Source organism: Telopea speciosissima, chromosome 5 (genome assembly GCF_018873765.1).
Source record: "Telopea speciosissima isolate NSW1024214 ecotype Mountain lineage chromosome 5, Tspe_v1, whole genome shotgun sequence".
Taxonomy (NCBI): Eukaryota; Viridiplantae; Streptophyta; class Magnoliopsida; order Proteales; family Proteaceae; genus Telopea; species Telopea speciosissima.
Window position 1 is genome coordinate 45,670,726 of NC_057920.1, and position 21,599 is coordinate 45,692,324.

The 21,599-nt window shown below is 45.2% G+C and overlaps 1 protein-coding gene across 3 annotated transcripts in view; it reads left to right on the forward strand.

Annotated features, from left to right (window-relative positions):
- The window catches only part of LOC122661647 (aminodeoxychorismate synthase, chloroplastic), a 112,904-nt gene that overhangs the window by 76,434 nt on the left and 14,871 nt on the right, over positions 1-21,599 (forward strand). For all 3 annotated transcript variants that reach the window (XM_043857112.1, XM_043857113.1, XM_043857114.1), the window contains one exon: positions 14,662-14,744. In XM_043857112.1, coding sequence (XP_043713047.1) covers positions 14,662-14,744 — 83 coding nt within the window. The remainder of the gene's footprint in view (positions 1-14,661; positions 14,745-21,599) is intronic.

Consider the following 21,599-nt stretch of genomic DNA (forward strand, 5'->3'; position numbering starts at 1 on the left):
TTCGCCTTGATTTTGGACCCTCTCCAATGCTTTGGTTGCCTTGCCACCTTGATAACTATTGTGGCTAATGCAAAAGTCGACCTCAAACCAGGTAAACCAGCGGGAGATCAATTGCAGCCAGGATCCACACAATAAAGAACAAATTAAATAACTAAAACTCTCTTTTTATTGCTACTTTTCTGTTACATATGAAGAAGAACATAAAAAAGATAAGAAGAAGAAGAAAGGGGGTAGGGGAATGGCTCTCTCAGCCTGGGTCTCTCACCCACAGCTATCCCAGCTGTTTAAACATGGAATTTCTCCCATAACCGATGGCAACAAGGCCTGAAAATTCTTTTCTCCAAATCTGTTTCTATTATAAGACGGGCTGCCTATTTAATGGAATACGAAAGCTTACAAAATTAGAAACTTAAGAAATAGTAACTTCTAAAAATAAAAACTTAATGAAAATAGAAACCAGGCTTTATAGTTCAGCCAGTTAGATTTAGGTCAATGAAGTAAGTGGAAGAGGAGAGGAGGTTGAAGGAAGAAGAGGAAGACAAGAGAAGAGGTTAGAGAAGAAGAGAGCAAGTTTTGGTTGTAATCGATTGTGATGGAGAGAGTTCTCCATTCACCTATATTGATTCAAACATAATAATAAAGAGAGAATTACAATCACCTCCCTAGGGAGGTACTAGAGAAATAAAGAAGAAAAAGAATTACATAATAAGACAACTAGTAAAGTAACTAGTTCCTAAACTACCCTTGTTACATGACTTCTAACACTTCTAACACAGCCAACATGGAAGGAACAAGATTAGAAACTAGTAAATATAGTAACTACTAAAAAGAAAGAAACAAAATTAGAAACTAATAGATACCTAGACTTTACAACTAAGAAACTTGTTGTAATATGGGTCCAAGGGTAAATTTGTCCGTGGGGGTATTCTGGTCTTCTTCTATTTCTTCTTCTATTATGTTTCTTATATGAGGGTTTTAGTCCCACATTGCTTAGTTGTAATTTTGTCATATGATTTCAATATTATAAATAAAGGCTGGGCTATGATCACATTGATGAAGCCAGTATTCACGGAATTCCACATGGCATCAAAGCCAAAAATATTCCAGGGATATTGGAAGTAAAATTTTTTCGATTTTTTCTCTCCTTTTTCTTTTTCGTTATTCTGCCCTAAAACCACCCACCGCCAGCCCCTCCACAACTTCCGCCAGCCGCAAACCACCCCTCCACCACTTCCGTCATCTACCGCCAGCCCCTCCACCACTTCTGCCAGCCACTGCCTCCGCCAGCTACCGCCGACCACCGCCGGCCCTCTCCCTTCCTCCCGCCACCTCCGCAAGTCCCTCCCTCCTTTTTCTGCCACCTCTACACACCTCGGGATGGGGGGCTTCCACCTTGTTCGAATTTTTTTAAATCCCTTGGTGGTGAGTTGACTTCCACCAAGGGTTCGTTTTTTCCCCTATACATGTTCTGATTTTTTTTTGGGATTTGTCTCTGCCAATTTTTCTCTAGCCACCATGCCTGACGAGTCCGAGATCACGACTGCTTCGACTGGTTCTAAAGATTCCAACCAGCGGGACTTTGTTCCCTTTCTGGTGAATCCCATAAAGTTGAATGGCAGCAATTATCTTCTGTGGTCTCGTTCCTGTTTATTTGCTATTTGTTCCCGTGGGCTCTCTGGTTATATCATGAGCACTAAGGTCAGGCCTACAAAGGCTGGATCGGCTCAAGATTGATGGATGAATTTCAATTTTTTGATGATGTCCTATCTGGTTAATTCCATGGGCTTGACCATTGCTGGTCGTTATCTGCTCCTTGACACCGCTGCAAAAATTTGGAAGACGGCTCATAACACATACTCTCAGGTTGGGAATGCAGCCCAATGCTATGAACTCCGTTAGAAGCTCCATACTACCAAGCAGCTGGAGTTGTCTCTGTCCCAATATTACAATACCATGTGCACACTGTGGCAGGAATTGGATTTTTTTGGGCACTTTTACGGCTACAACGGATGTTGACGCTACAGCCTTCAAGAAGTGGGAGGATGGTTTACGGCTGTTTGATTTTTTGGCTGGCCTAAACATTGAATTTGATAATATCAGGTCCAATATTTTGAATCGGGATCCTCTTCCCTCTTTGGAGCAGGCCTACGCCATACTTTCGGCTGAGGACACGAGGCGCATTGCCATGGTTCATCCTGTCATTCAGGAACGATCAGCTCTTGTTTCTGGTTCTCAGTCTTCCCATGGAAATTACTCTCGTCCTCCTACTGATCGGCCAACTAGTGATCGCCCGCCTATTAAATGCGATCATTGTGGGAAGGACTGGCACACCAAGTACCGATGTTGGAAGCTTCATGGTCGTCCTGCGGATACTCGTGGGCGTGGAAAGGGGGGTTCTAATCGGCCCAGTACCTCTCGTGCTAATCAAGCTGCTACTGAAGATCCATCCGAACAGTCTCTTTCCTCTGTGATGGTTGAGTTGTAAAATCTGCGGGATACGATAAATCGTTTGGACACAGCTTCTTCGCATGGTACTAAATCTCGTTTCATTTCGGTGTTTCGGTCTGACCGAAATTTCCGAGATACCGAAATTTCGTCGAAATATGGTATTTTTTTCTGTGGGTGTAAAATGCCAAAAATGACCGAGATTTGCGAAATTTTCGAAACGAGATGACCGAAATTACCGAGATTTACGAAATTTCCGAAACGAGATGATCGAAATATTCGAAATATTGCATTTTTTCATATCGGACTTGCGTTTCGTTTCGGACAGGTCGAGATACTCGAAATATTCGATATCTCGACCGAAATTTCGCGAGTTTTAGTACTATGCTTCTTCGGCATTTGTATCTCCTTCCATGGCGGCTTCGGCTTTGTCTCTACCTGCTCTTTCCAATGCACCTTCTTCCACAAGTATTTCTTTTGGTGGGAATTGCACCTCGGTTATGCTTGACTCTTGGGTTATTGACTCAGGGGCAACCGACCATATGATAGGTTCTTCCTCTGGTTTTTACCACATATAATCCTCTTTCAGGTCAGTCAAAGGTTCGGGTTGCTGATGGGTCTCTTTCTTTTATTTCTGGGAAGGGATCCGTTCTGTGCACCTCCTCTCTCACTCTTTCCTCTGTTTTACATGTTCCTAAGTTTACTACTAACTTGCTGTCCATTAGTAGTCTAACTAAGGATTTAAACTGCAGAGTAATCTTTTATCCAACTCATTGTTTATTTCAGGATTTGGAAATGGACAGTACGATTGCATGTGGGTAAGGTGGTTAGTGGTCTGTACGTGCTTGAAAGTTCCCAGACAGCATTCACATCACAGCCGGCATCTTCTACTTTTGATTCTGCTCTTGAGTTGAATAATTGGCATTGTTGTTTGGGCCATCCCCCGATTGGGGTTTTATCTGTTTTATTTCCTAGTCTGATGAAACAATGTAATAAACATAGTTTCTCTTATGATGCTTGCACTTTGGCAAAGCAAACTCAGAGTATTTTTCCTATTTCAGATAATAGAACTTTGAGTCCTTATGGTTTAATTCATTCTGATGTTTGGGGCCCTGCCCGTTGTGTTTCTACCTCTGGGTTTCGATGGTTTGTCACATTTATTGATTGTTTTAGCCGGACGACTTGGGTATATTTGATGCATAGCAAGAGTGATGTGTTCAATTGTTTTATGTTATTCCACAAGATGGTCCAGACACAGTTTGATGCCAAGGTGAAGATTCTTCGCTCAAATAATGGCAAGATAAGCAAGGTAAACGAATCCCCACCCCCTTTTTCAAACCCCCTGCTTGACCCTTGCGACTTTTTGTCACTTCCCAACTACCCCCAACCTTCCCCTATCCTTTTTTGACAAGTGTCCCCACCTTTTCCCCTAATCCCTCTTCTCTCCCTCCCTCCTTGGCCCCACCAACTTTCAAACCTCTACCATCCTTTTTCACCTACAATTTACCCATTTTACCCCCCCTCCACACCTCCTTAATACCCACAACCCGCAACTAGCCCTAATCGTTGTCCCCCCACGACCTATCACCCATCCTCAACCCAATAACCCACCTGCCCCTTCTACCCGTCTCGATATCCCTACTGCTACCCGCCCAGCTGACCCATCTACCAACCCACTTCCCATCCAGTTGCCCCACCCTTCAACCCTTGCTTCCGTTTGCCCTCTCCCCTCTCTCCTTGGCCCATGGCAGCCCCCCTCCCCCCCTTCTCGGGTCTAGCCAAATCCCTCCTCCCACCCCCCTTGTTCCCACTACTGGGACCCCTTGCCTCTTGCAGCTCCGATCATTGCCCGCCACCACCCCATCATCTCTTACTTTTGCCAGCGGTACAGAAGTGCCCCCCCAAAGAACTCGCTGCCCCCCCTATAGTTCTCCATGTCTTCAGGCTTCATCTGGAATGTCCGGGGCCTTAATTTCCTGGCAAAGTACCATGAAATTAAGAACTTCATCAAATCCTCCAACTTCTGTTGTGCCCTCCTTGAAACCCGGGTTCTCATTGATAATGCCCCCCGCATTGCAGCAACCATTACCCCCTCTTGGTCTTTCCTCTCCAATTACGACCATTCTCCCAACGGCCGCATTTGGCTTCTCTGGGACCCATCTAAACTCCACATCTCCATCTCTCACTCCTCCCCCTAACTCCTTTACCTCTCCATCTCTCTTCCCAATTCCCCTCTCTTTCTTCCTCTCTATTGTTTATGCCTTTAATAGGGCTGCTGACCGCACCCCTCTTTGGGATGACCTTCTTCTCCTCAAATCTAGGGTTGGTTCCAGCCCTTGGGGGGTGGGGGAGATTTTAATGTTGTCAGATTTCAATATGAAAAAATCGGCGGCCGTCCTCTTGACTCTCTCGCTGTCTCTGCCTTTAATGACTGCATCAAGGAAGCGGGTATTGACGACCTTCGCTGGTCCGGATCCCCCCTCACTTGGCACAATCGTCGCGCAGGTCCTGATCGGATCGCCTGTAAGCTCGACCGGCTCCTCATGAATGAAGCTTGGCTGTCCTCTTTCCCCCATTCCCACACTTCTTTTCTCCTCCAAGGTCTATCCGACCACAGCCCCTGCCTCCTTCGCATCCAGCATCACTCCTCTTTTGGCCCCAAACCTTTCAAATTCTTTGACATGTGGACCTCCCACCCCCTCTACCTCCCCACCATCTGCAAAGCTTGGATCTCGCCTATTCTCTATCCCTCCCTCCCTCTCATCTCCTTTGCCAAAAAGCTGCGTCTCACCAAATCAGCCCTCAAAGTCTGGAACTCCACCTTTAGCAACATCCCTTCCCGTGTCTCTGATTGCCGCAATGACCTCTCTTGTATCCAATCCCGCCTCCAAGCTGACCCTCTCAATCCCTTCTTGGCGGAGGAAGAGAAAAAGCTCTCTGAATCCCTTGTCTCCCTTTCCTCTCAAGAAGAAAGCTTCCTTTCCCAGAAATCCCGCATTCGGTGGTTAGAGCTGGGAGACTCCAACTTGGCTTATTTCCACCGCTCTCTCAGAGCCAGGCTGAGCTCCAACTCCATCACCATGCTCATTGCTAATGATGGCTCCCATCTTTCTTCTGTCTCCGACATCAAGTCCGAGGCAGTCTCCTTCTTCTCCTCCCTCTTCAACCCTCCCCTCCACCCTCCTTCCCCCATCCCCCCTGATCTTATAAATAAATTTGTCCCCCCCTCCCTGGCTAGCTCCCTCCTCGCCATTCCCTCGGATGAGGAGATCTCCAAAGCCATCCTCTCCCATAAATCCATCAAGGCTCCTAGCCCTGATGGCTTCAACATGGGGTTCTTCTTGAGCTGCTAGGACCACATCAAAGCTGAGTTCATCACTGCTGTCCGCAATTTCTTCTTCAACCCTAACCAGCTGGCCCAGATCAACCAGACTTTCCTCTGCCTCATCCCTAAAAAAAATGGTGCTTCCTCTCTTTTTGATTTCAGGCCTATCTCCCTTTGCAATCTCCTTCACAAGTTCATTGCAAAGATCTTAGCCAATAGGACCTAGCTTGTTATCCCCTCCTTAGTGAGTCCGAACCAGTCTGCCTTCATCTCTGGTAGAAGCATTGCGGATAACATCATCCTCTGCTCTGAAATCGTTCGAGGGTTCGATACGAAATCCCACTCGCCTGCTGCCCTAATGAAGATTGACCTTCACAAAGCTTTTGATTCCCTTCGCTGGGACTTTATTGCTGATGTGATGTCCCAGATGGGCTTTCCCCCGCCCTTCGTTAGGAGGATTCTGGCTTGCATCTCCTCCCCCTCCTCCTCTGTTATTATTAACGGCTCACCTGCGGGATTTTTCCATGCCAAAGCCGGGATCTATCAAGGCTGCCCCCTCTCCCTTTTCCTCTTCTCCCTAGCCCTTGAAGTCCTCTCTAGGAGTCTTCAGGCCAACACTGACTTTCACCTTATCTCTCCTCTTCCCAAATGTAAGCACATCAATCTCACCCACCTTGCCTTTGCTGATGACTTGATGATCTTCTCCAAAGCTTCCCCTTCCTCCATCTCTGCCATCATGTCCTCCCTTCATCTCTTTGAATGCCTTTCGGGGCTTCGTATCAACCTCCTCAATTCCAAACTCTTCCTTTCTGGGATCCCTGATGCTGCAAAAGATTCTTTGCTCCACCTGACTGGCTTTTCCCTTGGCTCTCTTCCAGTCAAATACCTAGGCCTCCCTCTCATCCCTGCCAGACTCTCCAACCATCACTGCACTCCCATGCTTGACAATATCCGTAAGCACCTCCAACTCTGGAAAGGCAAGCTTCTCTCCTATGCGGGCAAACTCGAGTGCATCAGATCGGGCCTCCAATCTTCCTACATCTACTGGTGTGGAGTTTTTGCCATTCCTAAAGCCACCTCCAAAGCTATGGAAAGCCTTTTCTGTGCGTTCCTCTGGAAAGGAAAGTAAACCTCCAAATTCCTCCACCCTATCAGTTGGAAATCTATCTGCCTCCCCAAAGCTGAGGGAGGTCTTGGTATTCGCCGCATTTAGGACTCCAATACTGCAGGCATTCTTAAGCTAATCTGGAAAATCTCTTCCAAGCAGGATTCTATTAGGGTCCAATGGGTGTACTCCCACCTTCTCAAAAATGACTACATTTGGACCGTCCCCATCCACCGCGATTCCTCCTACATCTGGCGTAAGATTCTCATCCTGCGCCACACTGCTTTGCGAGCCATCTCCGTCTCTATTACTGATGGCTCCTCCACATCCATTTGGCTTGACCCCTGATACCCTCTTGGAGTTCTATACAATCACCTTGGCCCTAGGGCAATCTACACCTCCGGCATTCCAAAGGACGCTCCCCTTTCTTCCATCATCTCCCACGGCTCTTGGTCCCTCCCCTCCCCCCCTATCCCCATCCTCTCCTTGATCTGGCCTTCCCTCCCCCCCCCCCTTCCCACCCCCTCCCCTTCCCTTGTTGACAAGATTACCTGGCTCCCCGCCTCTAATGGCCTCTTTAGCTTTAGCTCTGCCTGGAATTTTGTCCGCCCTCAAGCCCCCCTGTCCCCTGGCACAAACTGGTTTGGTTCAAAGGTCACATCCCCCGCCATAGCTTCCTTGTTTGGAGAACCCTTCACCATTGCCTCCCTACCCAAGCCTTCCTCATCCACCGCAGAATCCCAACTCCCCCCACCTGTACCCTCTATTGGTCCGGCTTCGAAGACATCGACCATCTTTTCTTTCCTTGCCCTTTTTCCCAAACAATCTGGAAACAAGCCCTTTCGTTTATTTGGCCCCATAGCAGGAGACCCCTCCCCTTCGAAAGAGAGTGGCTCTGGTTGACCAAGACTTTCCCTGGAGGCTCTATCTGCGATGCTATTGGGAAGCTTGTCTTTGGTGCTACGCTCTATCACATCTAGTTGGAGAGAAACCTTCAAAGATGGACTACCAACTCTAGATCTTTCGACTTGATTTGGAAGGCCATCTCTTTTGATGTTTCTATGAAGTTGGGTTTTCTTTCCCATAAGTCTTTGTTGGATTCTCCTAGGAATAAGCATATTGTTAGCACCTGGGACCTTGATAGTTCCATTTTACAGCCCACCTCCTAGCGGGCTTGTGGCTTGTTTCTCCACCCCCTTTCTCCCTTGTATTTCTTTTCTTGCCCACCTCGGGCTTCCTTTGGTAATACAATTTTTTATTCACCAAAAAAAAAATGGCAAGGAATATATGGATGGTGCTTTCCGTTCCTATTTGGACAGCCATGGGATCAAACACCAGACTTCTTGTGTTGACACTCCCGCTCAAAATGGAGTAGTTGAACGCAAGAACAGACATCTACTGGAGGTAGTTTGTTCCCTTATGTTCACCATGTCTGTCCCTCCTTGTTTCTGGGGTGATACCGTGCTTACAGCTACTTACCTCATCAATCGACTTCCATCTCGTGTCTTGGGTGGCCGCTGTCCCTTGGATATGTTGATTGGCAAATCCACCTTTGTGGTGCCCCCAAGAGTGTTTGGTTGTGTTGTGTTTGCACGAAATCATCACGTCCATGGTAAGCTTGATCCTAGATGATTACGGTGCATTTTTCTTGGTTACTCACCGACTCGGAAGGGCTATAAATGCTACCATCCTCCTACTAGAAAGGTGTTGGTCACCATGGATGTTGTCTTTCAAGAGTCGGAGGCTTACTTTTCACCACCGGTACCTCTGCAAGGGGAGACTCAAAGTAATGAAGAGGTCCCGCTGATTGCTCCTTTAGATGTTGAGATACCAACCATTGAAGATGTTTCTATTGAACTAGAGGATGGAGTTACAAGTCAAGAACAAGTAGTGGGACAGATTGAGCAACAGGTGCAGGGGGAGAGACTTCTGAAGCAAAAATACACTCGGGGAATTGATTTTCCTACAGATGGTCCTCGGTACAAAGAGAAAGAAACCACCACTGCTGCACCACCTACGCAATCGGCATCTGTTCCTACTCCAAATCTTGCTCCTAGTTATACTTCTGGTAAGCCCCCTCTTGATCCTAGTCTTGATTTACCCATTGCTGTTCGCAAACAAAAAAGAAGTTGCACTCAGCATCCTATCTCAAATTTTGTGTCCTACAACTCTCTAACTCCTGCCTTTCATGCTTACATATCCTCTTTGTCCTCTGTCTCTATACCTAACACTTGGCAGGAGGCAATAGCCGAACCAAAATGGAGGGAGGCAAGGAATGAAATGCTTGCCCTTGCGAAAAATCAGACCTGGGATTTGGTAAGTTCTCCACATGGGAAGAGGCATGTTGGTTGTAAATGGGTCTTTGTTGTGAAGCACAAGGTTGATGGTTCTGTGGAGAGATACAAGGCTAGATTGGTCGCCAAAGGGTTCACTCAAATCCAAGGAATCGATTATCAAGAGACTTTTGCACCTATAGCGAAGATGAATACAGTACGGGTCCTCATTTCTTATGCTGTAAATCAAGGATGGGAACTCCGACAACTTGATGTGAAGAAGGCCTTCCTACATGGAGACTTGGAAGAAGATGTCTACATGGAGGTACCCCCGGGTTTTACCTCTTTAGAGACTTGGGGGAAAGTGTGCAAGTTAAAGAAGGCCCTGTATGGTTTGAAGCAGTCCCTAAGGGCTTGGTTTGGCCGATGCCACAAGACTATGATCGCATATGGGTATAAGCAGTGCAGACCACACATTGTTTGTTAAGAGAGTGGGACAGCAAGTTACCCTTTTGATTGTCTATGTTGATGACATAGTAATCACAAGCAGTGATGCACATGAGATTCAGAAGCTGAAAGCTTATTTGGGCATGGAGTTTGAAATCAAGGATTTGGGCAAATTGAGGTACTTCCTAGGGATTGAGGTTACCTATTCAGTTAAAGGCATATCTCTCTCTTAAAGGAAATATACCTTGAATTTGTTGAAAGAAACAGGGATGCTTGGGTGTAAACCAACAGATACCCCTCTGGAGCCCAACACACATTTGAAGAGTAAGGAAGGTGAGCCAGTAGACAAAGGCAGCTATCAGAGGTTAGTGGGTCGATTGATTTACCTCTCACATACCCGGCCAGACATCACATTTGTTGTAAGCCTTGTCAGCCAATACATGCATGATCCTTACTCTTCTCACTTGGAAGCAGCACATAGAATTCTCCGTTACCTCAAGTCAGCTCCGGGGAAAGCCATCTCCGGATAGAAGCATACACTGATGCAGATTGGGCTGGCAGTCCTGAAGATAGGAAGTCCACATCCGGATAATGCACATTTGTTGGAGGTAACCTAACTACTTGGAGAAGTAAAAAACAAGCTGTTGTGGCTCGATCTAGTGTTGAAGCTGAATTTCGAGCTATGGCACGGGGTATTTGTGAGCTTCTTTGGCTCAAAGGGCTTCTTCAAGATTTGGGGATGAGTGCTGATCTCCCTATGCAACTCTACTGTGACAGCAAGTCAGCAATCAGCATTGCTCACAACCCGATCCAACATGATCGGACCAAACATGTCGAGATTGACCGGCACTTCATCAAAGAGAAGCTGGAACAAGGACTTATTTGTATTCCATTTATTCAGTCTAGTGAACAGTTGGCTGATATCCTTACCAAAGGAATCAGTACAAAATTGTTTTTTCCTATTGTTAGCAAGCTGGGCATGTTTGATATGTATGCACCAACTTGAGGGGGAGTGTTGTAATATGGGTCCACGGGTAAATCTGTCCGTGGGGGTATTCTGGTCTTCTTCTATTTCTTCTTCTGTTATGTTTCTTGTATGTGGGTTTTAGTCCCACATTGCTTAGTTGTAATTTTGTCACATGATTTCAATATTATAAATAAAGGCTGGGCTATGATCACATTGATCAAGCCAATACTCACGGAATTCCACAAAACTATTACAAAAATAGAAACCAAGTTAATAGCAGCTTCTAATAGAATATTCCAGCAATATCCAGCAGCTAATCTTCACACCAGCTGTCCATATCAGCCCCCAAATCACTGTTCACTTGAACAGTAACTCGGGTACTGTTCATGTGAACAGTAACTTCCTTTTGTTTTTTTGTTTTTTATTTCTGTCTTGGTCTCATTTCTTCTTCATGCTTCTCTATGGGCTGGGGCTGCCTTAGGTGATGCTCCATTGAACCAACAGAAACTTGCCACATCATCAGACCATGCTGCCTCTCACAGCAGTCGAATCCACAACCTTGCTAGGCTGGTTTTAGGGCTTGTTTCTTGCAGGTACATATGGACTTGTGATCTATACTAGTAGCACATGTCCATGTGATCCCAAATGACTCAATTTTTCCCTTATTGGAGCTACTCCTAGATCATCACTGATGTGTCCATTTCATATATCTTTTTCAGTTTTACCGCTCATTCATCTCAACATCCTCCTCTCAGCTAATCTATTTTTTTTTTTTTTTTTTAATTTTTTGATTATTTAATTACCTAACATTCACTCTATACATCACTTAAATATACAGATACTCATCTCAGGACATTGGTCTCATTGATTATGAAATTGGTGACAGAAACTTGTCTTCAAATACTGTTGCATTCTTTGCATATTCCCCCCACAGAATAGCCAAATCGACATCATCAAAGAAGTGGTTAATCTTGCCACAAGGGCATCATACCAACTCCACATATGGTAATCCATGGACAGAAAAGGGTGCAAGGTGCCTCATTAAGAACCCAAAATGGATGACACACCTCGAAACCAATAGGAATATGAATATTTAAATGGTTCATGGATCCCATATTTCCAACAGTTGTGAACAGATTTGTCTTAATTTAGCATAGTAATGATATATGTTACGTATAAATTCTTTATTTAGAACTCTATCAGGTCAGGGGACTTTACGCTCTCTAACAGGGATGATTTGTTGATTTGGACTCCGGTGTGTGATGGCCGTTTCTCCTCTAGATCAGCATGGAATGAAGTCAGGCAGAGGGACTCCGAAAGATCCTTTGCTAAATGGATCTGGAATCAGTCGGTGCCGTTGAAAGTGGGGTTTTTTGCTTGGCAGCTCCTGGTGGGTAAAATTCCCACAGATGATGCTCTTATGGCCCTTGGCATCCCCTTAGCATCTAGATGCAATTGTTGTGGACAGCCAAGGAGGGAAACCGCGGACCACTGTTTGGGCACTGGTGGAACGGCAATGAAGGTTTGGGAGTATTTTTCACGGCTTTTGGACATCCCTTATTTGCCCACACAAGATGTCAGAAGTCGGATTTTATTCTGGCAAGGCGCAGGGAGTTGCAAGCGCCTCAGTGGCTACATCATTGGCATATTGCCGGCGTTGATTGTCTGGGAACTTTGGAAAGAGAGGAATAACAGAAGGCATGAGGAGAAACGGCGTAGTGCTGCCTCCATCATTGAGCATATCAAGGGATGGGTAAGGGAGGTTCAGTTTCCCCCTAAGGTTGGTGGATTGGAGTCCCCTAAGGATACCTTAATTCTTCAGTGCTTTGGCCGTGTGGCCCCTTGGCCAAGGATGAAACAGCCCCTTCCGATCTATTGGCTTTCCCCTTTGCGGTCCGTGAAATTAAATGTTGACGGAGCTTGTAAAGGAAACCCAGGGATTGGTGTGGGAGGAGGGGTGATTAGGGACCATTCAGGTATGGTGCTGGCAGCCTTTGCAAATTTCTATGGAGAGTGCACTAATGCCATAGCGGAGCTCAGAGCATTAAGGGATGGCTTGAAATTATGTCAGGAGCTAGGACATGCAGACGTGGTGGTAAATTCTGACTCGGCTACTACTATAAGTATGGTTAACCTCAAGAGATGTAACTTATGGAAAGGCTGGTACTGGTTCCAGGAGGTTTTGGCACTGGTCATTCAGACGCGGGCCACAATGTCCTTCGCCTTTTGGGAAAGCAACAGAGCGGCAGATTGGCTGGCCAGAAAAGCTTGTGATACAAGCGCTTCTCTCACCTACTTCCAGGACAGCCTGCCTGGGGGGAGCTTTGCAAGTATCATTAGGGAAGACAAGGCTGGGTTGCCGGTTTTCAGGTTCTAGCAGGTTAGTCTTTTGCTTGTATGGGTCAATTCAATGAGGGCGTACCGGAGTGGTTAAGTGATCGGGAAAGGGGTAAGGCGGGATGTCCCCCCCTTGTATTCTTTGATTCTTTTGATTGATTAATAAAATTCTAGGGGCTGCCCCGGGTCCCAGTTAAGTTCGGGTTAAAAAAAAAAAAAAAAAAGAGTATCTGCCCATTTGTGAAAATATGTATCGTTTTTAATTTTATTTGTGATAATACATGTGCTTCTATGCATCTTTGCATGCATTCGTTTGAATGGGAAAATATAGAACTTAAGGAATGTTTATCCTACTATTTGGTGTTACTGTCCACTACATCAACTCTGTTCCACTATTCAATTGGGTTACATCAGGGATCAGCCTTAAGCCTTTATCTTTTTGCGCTTATCATGGATGACCTAACCAAAGGCATACAAGACGAGGTCCCTTGGGGTATGATCTTTGCAGATGATATTGTTTTGGTGGACAAGACTCAGGCAAGAATTAGCGCCAAAGTGGAACTATGGAGATCAACCTTGGAATCAAAAGGCTTGAAGATAAGCAGAACAAAGACTGAATATATGGTATGTAACTCTAGCAACACTGGGACGGATAATGAGGTGGTCAATATTGGTGAGAGGGAGATCCCACAAAGTGAGTATTTTAGATATCTGGGATCAATCATTATTAAGGAGGGCGACATAGAGGACGACGTTGCCCAGAGGATTAAAATATGGTGGATGAAGTGGAGAAGTGCGTCCAGAGTTTTGTGTGATCGGCGTAGCCCTTTAAAGCTTAAAGGAAAATTTTATAGGACTGTCATAAGACCAGCTATGATGTACGGTGTGGAAATGCTGGGCTATGAAGAAGTGTCATATAAATAAACTTGGCGTGGAAGAGATGAGGATGTTGAGATGGATGTACGGGAAAACTAGGTAGAATAAAGTAAGAAATGACCATATTAGAGCTGGTTTGAGAGTAGCCGCGGTTCATGATAAACTTAGGGAGAGTCGTTTGAGGTAGCATGGCCATGTTCAACGGAGGCCATCGGATGCCCCGGTTTGAAGGAATGACCTGATCCAGATTGTGGGAACGAAAAGAGCTAGAGGCAGGCCTAAGATAACCATCGGAGAAGTAGTGAAGAAAGACATGCTTAGCTTAGGCCTTGCTCCTTGTATGACTGCAAATAGAGCTGAGTGGAGAGCGAAGATCCATGTGGGCAACCCCATTTTAGTTGGGCTATGATGTATGTGACGATGGTGTGAATATTCTCCTTTCTCAAGGCCTGAGACTAAGTTATGATGCAGTTCGTTGCCATGTTGGGTCGATGCCCTAGAGTTTGTGTCATTGTTGTTGTGTGTGCCTTCCCTTTTTTATATTATTAATTTCTGTTACTTTTGGGATTCATGTAGCCGACCCCATTTAGTTGGAAAAAGGCTTTGTTGTTGTTGTATCATCCATCTGTTAAAGCATAAGTTGTTGTCTCTTATCATTAACTTAACCCTCATTCCTTTAGGCCTTCCAATTTTCCTTTTGGGAGCTTTCAGTTAGCAATATATTATCCCTTACTGACACAATCACTAGTACACATGGAAGTATATCTATTTGAAATATTCTAACATACTTGTATTTTTGTATTTCAGAATAGGGCATATGTCTAGATGTTATCTGATTGTATTGCTGTGGGACAAATTCATAATATATATTTCTGTTGGCATGTAGGAACTCCAATCATTTCACTGTGAGAAAGAAGATTATGAAGAATTACCGTTTGACTTTTGTGGTGGATATATTGGATTCATCGGGTAAGTGGACAAACCATATATCTTGTTATAATCTTTACCTAAGCAGTTGACCCATGTAGGGCTCATATCAGTCTTGTGATCCACTTGCATCCAATCCGATTATCTGGTGGGTTGGACCTACCCAACCCACGAATAAATGTGTGGATGTGGGTGGGTGGATTGATGGGTTGGGTTGATTTTTTCCAATCCTGGGGGAGGTTGGGCTTTTTTAGCGGTGTGTGTTTGTATAATTATCTATGATAGTTGAATTTTAAAATTCTTAGCCGACCCCATTAAATTGGGGTAAGGCTGAGTTGAGTTGAAATTTAATATTCTGTTTCTTATCAAGAGCTCTAAATTCTAAAACATGGGAGTACTGAAATCTGAGATATCTCTTGCATAGGTACAGTCTTTTGTTGTCTGACTAATTCAATAAATCAAGCATTTAGAATTTAGATCTAAATGCACCAGGTTTTGTCTCATTGATTGTTCTCATCTTCCTTAATCCCGTTTTTCTGTTGTTATCTGTGACGAACATGATCTTCCACTAGTACGCCACCCCAACCCCCCCCCCCCCCCAAAAAAAAAAGAGCATGATCGTCGACAGGAATTTGAACTTTTTTTTACCAGTCCATGTAATAGATAAGTGTTAATTATCTGCCACACTACAGTTGTTGTATTGTTTTTTTGGATGATTTGTGGAAGAAACGTTCTAACTATAGGATATAATGAATAAGTTTGTGAAGTCCAAAATTTTTTTGCAGATTGTAATTATAAAAAAAGGGCATACCCAGTGCACAAGGTTCCGCCATGCAAGGTCTGGGGAGGGTCATAATGTACACAACCTTACCCTCGCTTCACAGAGAGGCTGTTTTCCGACTCGAACCCACGACCACTAGGTCGCAATGGAGGAACCTTACCGTTGCGTGAGGTCCACCCTCTATGTATTCTTCAAACCAATTATATATCATTCTTTTAAGAAAGCCCTTCAGGGGCTGAAGAAGAATGAAATCTCGTATCCAAGACTTAGCCTAGATTCTTTGCCCTAAGAAACCATTTACAGATTTCCAAAAGTAGTCCTAATGACTACCTTATTAAAACTCAACTCAACTCATCCTTATCCCAACTAAATGGGGTTGGCTACATGGATCTTCTTTCTCCTATCAGCTATATTCAATGACATACTTGGTGCTAGGTCTAACCATACATGTCTTTCCTCTCCTATGATCAATGTAGGTCTACCCCTGGATCTTTTAGCTTCTGTAATCTGAATACTTTCGTTGCTCCTTACTGGAGAATTCAAAAGCCTTCATACTACATGTTCGTGCTACCTCAAACCATGGTTCAAGAACTCTCTGAAATTTCGGTGATTTCAATAAGGCCGAGACAAAATAATAAGCAATAAGGAATCGGCACTGTGTTGGTCGAAATTTCAGTCATTTTGGCCGTTTGCCCCCCGAAATGGCCAACCGAAACTAACTACAAAGAATGCACAGTTGCGGTAAAATTTCGGTCAGGCCGAAATGAGAACAAAACCCGAGTTTTCAAACTATGCTTCAAACGACAATCTCTCAACTTGTCATGTATCCAAGCTACTCTCTAATTTTTTTCATTCCTTATTTATTTATGATAAAACCTAGGTACCTAAACTTATCGCTTTATGGTATCTCCCTATCATCAATTTTCACTAACTCACTTTCAGTCCTATTGTTATTAAAGTTATTCACCATATACTTTGTTTTTGTTCTATTTTTCTTAAAACCTTTAGATTTCAAGATGGATCTCTAAAAGTCTAACTTGGCATTTATCTCTGCTTTTGTTTAATCCATCAAGACTATCATTAGCAAAAAGCATTCAACTAGGGATCTAATCATGAATGTGTCTATTCAACTCACCTATGGTTAGTGCAAATAAATACTGGCTCAAAGTTGATCCTTGATGTAATCCAATTGTTATTGAGAATTCACTTCCCCCATAGTTCTTACACTAGTTACTAGAACATTTTTTTTGGGTGAATAAGAATTTCATTACCAAAAGAGAGGAGAAAGAAGAAATACAGAGGGCCCCAAAGGGGGAAAACCAAACCAACCAACCTAAACATTAGAAGAGGAGGCCGGAGCTAGCAAAGAAACATTAGAGAGACCCCAGGATTGAACAATGATTTTGTTCCTAGGGGTGTCAATACAAGAAGAGGGGGGGACACAAGATAACTTTGCTTTAATTTCAAAGGAAATGGAATCCCAAATCTTCTGATAAGTCCGAGAGTTGGAGGTCCATTTTCTCAAATTGTGCTCCATCCAAATATGATTGAGAGTAGCACAGAATGCCATCTTCCCAACCGCGTCACAAGTAGAGGAGCCAGCAAAAGGCATATCAATCCAGATCCATTCTCTAGAGAAGGGGAGGATTCTTCTGCGAGCAGGCCAGCATTTGAGAAGAACACCCGACCAGATTGCAGCTGCGGTAGGGCACTCAAAGAAAAGGTGGTTCAAATCTTCATCATTGTTCCAGCAAAGGCAACAAGCACGGGAGACAGAGATCTGGCAGCTGCGCATAAAAGCTTGAGTTGGGAGACAGTTGTTGAAGACTCTTCAGGCTGTGAAGCAGTGCCTTGGAATGTGATGCTTGAACCAAAGAAGTCTTCGCCAAGGAACCAAAGGGCCTTTCAGTCTAACAAAATTCCAAGCAGCCTAGGAAGAGGAGCAAGAGCTGTTTGATGACCAAGTAACACCGTCACCTCTTGTAGCAGGCCTTCTAGTGACAGAGTAAAGCTCATTCCAGATAGGAGTGAGAGTAGGGCCAGAGGGGAGAGGAGCCCAACCATTGTGGTCTAAAATATCAGCAACCAAGGAAAGCCTATGAAAGCCTGAGGAGTAAATGGATCTAGGGGTAATCCGGTGCAAGCGGATTCCCATAGGATGCCAATTGTCCAGCCAGAGATATGTAGAGCGACCATCACCAATGCTGGAGCGAATGACTTGGAGGACTAAGAGACAGCTAGCTAGGATCTTCCTCCAGACCCAAGAGGCATTAGGAGAAGAGGAGGTAGACCAAATGGAGCCATGGCTCAGGGGACCCGAATAAATCCAATCAACCCAAATGCTCCTTTTTTTTTAAGGCAATTTTCCAAAGAAGCTTGATGATATCAGCTGTGTTCACCTCTTTGATTCTTCTAATGCCTAACCCCCCTTCCTTCTTGGGAAGACACACTGCAGCCCAACTCAAAGGATGAAGGAACCTCGAGGAGTCAGAGCCCTTCCAGAGAAAGGAAGCCATAAGAGCTTCAATGGACTTAATAGTAGCTTGAGGAAGCCCATAAATACCCGACCAGTAGATATAGGAAGCTTCCAGGACTGATCTAATAAGGACCAGCCTGCCAGCATAAGAAAGAATCTTGCTTTTCCAGAGCTGAAGTCTCTTCCAGATCAAGTCCAACATGGGAGTACAGTGGTGGGTTGAAAGTCAAGCCGGGATCAAGGGGAGCCCCAAGTATTTGACTGGCAACTGACCTCCAAGGAACCCTGAGATGGCAAGGAAGGCTGCTTTGTCATTCTCTGAAACTCCAGCAAAGAAGATGAGGGACTTGGCGGGGTTGATACGGAGACCCAAGAGCTCTTTGAAGTGCTGGAGACAATGCAAGAGACTCTAAGGAGGCAATCGATGCCTTGGAGAAAATCATCAAATCATCAGCGAAAGCCAAGTGAGTGAGCTTGAGGGCTTTACACTTGGGCATAGGAATGATGAGTTGCTGATCAGTACAAAGCTGAATCTGTCTGGAGAGAATTTCCATGGCTATAGTGAACAAGTAGGGGGAGAGAGGGCATCCTTGCCGTATTCCCACAGTAGCTCCAAAGTACCCTGTCGGGCTGCCATTGACCAAAACTGAGAACTTTGGGGAAGAGATACAAGAGCTGATCCAGTGAACAAAGGCCAAAGGAAATCCCATCTGAGTCATTACTTTAGCAATATAATCCCACCTAAGAGAGTCAAAAGCTTTGTGTATGTCGATCTTTAGAAGCAGAGACGGAGAGTGGTTCTTTCCATCAAAGCCTCTGACAATATCATTGCTCAGAAGTATGTTATCAAAGATGTTCCTGCCAGGGATGAAAGCCGTTTGGTTTTCACTAATCAAGGAGTCCATAACATTCTTGAGCCTTCGAGCAAGGATTTTTGCAATGAACTTGTAGAGAAAATTACAAAGGGTAATGGGTCTGAAGTCATTCATAGCAATAACACCTTCCTTTTTGGGGATGAGACAGAGGAAAGTGCAATTGATCCCATTGATTTGATTGGGATTGAGGAAGAAGCTCTCAATAGCAGCAATGAGGTCAGCTTTGATGATATCCCAAGCAGCTAAGAAGAATCCCATACTAAAGCCATCCGGACCTGGAGCTCCATTGACTTTGAGAGAGTGAATAGCTTTCACTATTTTATCTTCTGATGGGATAGAACTTAAGGAATCCAATAATTTTGGAGCAATAAACTTGTTTAGCAAGTGGCTAGAGATAGGATCTTGAACCTGTTGGGGCCCAGAGAAAATGCCAGTGAAGTGCTGGACAGCCAAATCCTTGATATCCTTAACAATGCTAGCAATAGAGCCATCTGGACGAGAGAGCTGAACAATAGAGTTAGCATTAACCCTAGCTTTCACAGACCGGTGAAAATAAGCTGAATTGGAATCACCCAAATCTAACCACTTGATTCTAGATTTTTGCTTGAGAAAGCTTTCTTCCCTAGCAAGCAAGGAGGAGAACTGAGCAGAGATCTCTTTTTCTTCAACAGCAAGAGAATCATTGAGCAAATCAGACTGCAGCCTAGCTTGAATGGAGGCAAGCTTTTCTTTCCACTCCTTAACTTGGAGAGTGATATTGCCAAAGGTCTTAAGGTTCCAGTCCTTGAGGGCAGCCTTGACATTTTTGAGCCTCTTGGAGAAGGCAAAAACAGGTTTTTTCCAAGCTTCAAGCACAACCTGGAGGAAAGTTGGATGAGTGGTCCACATGTCAACGAATTTAAAGGGTTTAGGGCCAAAAGAAGTAAAGGGTTGGATGGCAAGGGAGATGGGGGAATGATCTAAGATGTCCGGGTTCTCAAAGGCAGCATGAGAGGAAGGGAAAGAGGCTAACCACTCTTCATGCACAAGAACTCTGTCTAATTTGCATGCAATGCGGCTGTTTCCAGCCCTTTTGTTGCTCCAGGTAAGGGGGAAGCCAGTCCATCTGAGGTCATTTGCAGCTATATCCTTTATACAGTCATTAAAATCATTCATGGCTTCCAAGTCTCAATGATCACCCCCTTGTTTTTCATGACTGTATCTGATAATATTGAAGTCACCTCCCAGGCCCCAAGGCTGAGAACCAATTTGGGTAGCAAAAGTTCTGAGATCAGCCCACAGTTGAGTTCTTTGAGCAGGAGAATTATCAGCATAAACCACCGTAAAGAAAAAGGAGAAGTACCCAAAGGAGTCTAAGAATTTTGTGTGCGGGAATTGAGAGGAGGAAGCAGAGAGGGAGATGGAAATTCTGGAGGGGTCCCAAATAAGCCATATACGACCATTGGTATGGTGGGAGTAGTTAAGAGGAGAGAACAGCCGGGGGCAATGGAGGCTAGGATTTTGGATGAGTTGGGCTCTTTTATATGTGTTTCAAGGAGGCAACAAAAACTAGAGCTAGAGGCTCGAAGACGCAAACGAACAGCAACCTGTTTCACGGGAGAGTTAAGCCCGCGAGTGTTCCAGATGGTGCCGTGGATCATTGGGGCAGAGGATGAAGAGGCAACGAAGGCTCTAAGAGCCTAGTTAGAACAGCACGAGGCCTGGATTCGCTGCGATGGCGCCGGCGATAAGAGCTCCTGGAGGGGGCAGAAGGAGAGTAGGGAGGAGGAGGGGCCTCACGGGGAGTTTGCAAAACAGAGGGCGGAAAGCAGATAAAGTCGAATCATAAAAGCCAGAAACCAGGGGGCGGCAGGGCTTCTCAGAGAAGCAGACAGCGACTTCGAAACCAGAGCATCAGAGTCGCCTAAGCCAGAGCTAAGAATGGAACCCTCGACAGCAAGATCTTCTGCCATGCGCGATCTGTTCTGAGGAAGAACCTCAAATTGTGGTTTTTCGGGACACGAGAGGTGCTCAGTATCTTTAGACTCTGCCAGGGGGCTAAAGCGATTCCGTCCAACTGACCAGGGCTACTGCAGAGATTGAGACAGGACATTGGAGCTTTTCGGTATGCTCTTCTTCTTCCAGCGTTGATTCCGGTGCCGGAATCTGGTTCTTGAACGGCCACGGGAGATGGATCGAGCAACCTTGGAGTGAAGGTCTTGGGTTTCGCCTCCACCATTTGGCACAAGGACAGGCCCCACCAGAGCAACTTCAGCATGTAAAGCAGGTCCATCAACAGCCAATGGGAGGGAGTTGCAGAGGGTCAAGTTCACCAGCAACCGAAGGTTTGACAAGAGGAGCACAGTGCTGGGAATCATGACCGAAAGTTTTGCAGACCAGGCATTGAGGGGGTAGCCAGTCGTAGTGCACCTCCTGCTCAAAGGAGTAGTCTTCGCCTTCGTTGACAGTGATGAACGCAGGGAGTGGCTCCTCCGCAGAGACTTCAACACAAATTCTCGCAAGGCAAGGCGATCCTTCCTGTGAGTGCAAGCATCAGAGAACAGGGGTCATCCTAAGGCAGAGAAAATAAGACTGAGGCCATCAGTACACCAGAAGTGCAGAGGCAGAGGCAGCCCAGGCAGCGGAATGGAGGAGAGGTCCAAGCGCCTGAGCGGAATTTGCCTGTTCCATTGGCGCAGAAAGATTGGCTTCTTCCCCACCAGCCAAGGGCCACCCTCGAGGGCACGAATCTTGTCAAGGGCGGAGGAGAATTTGAAAATGAAAAA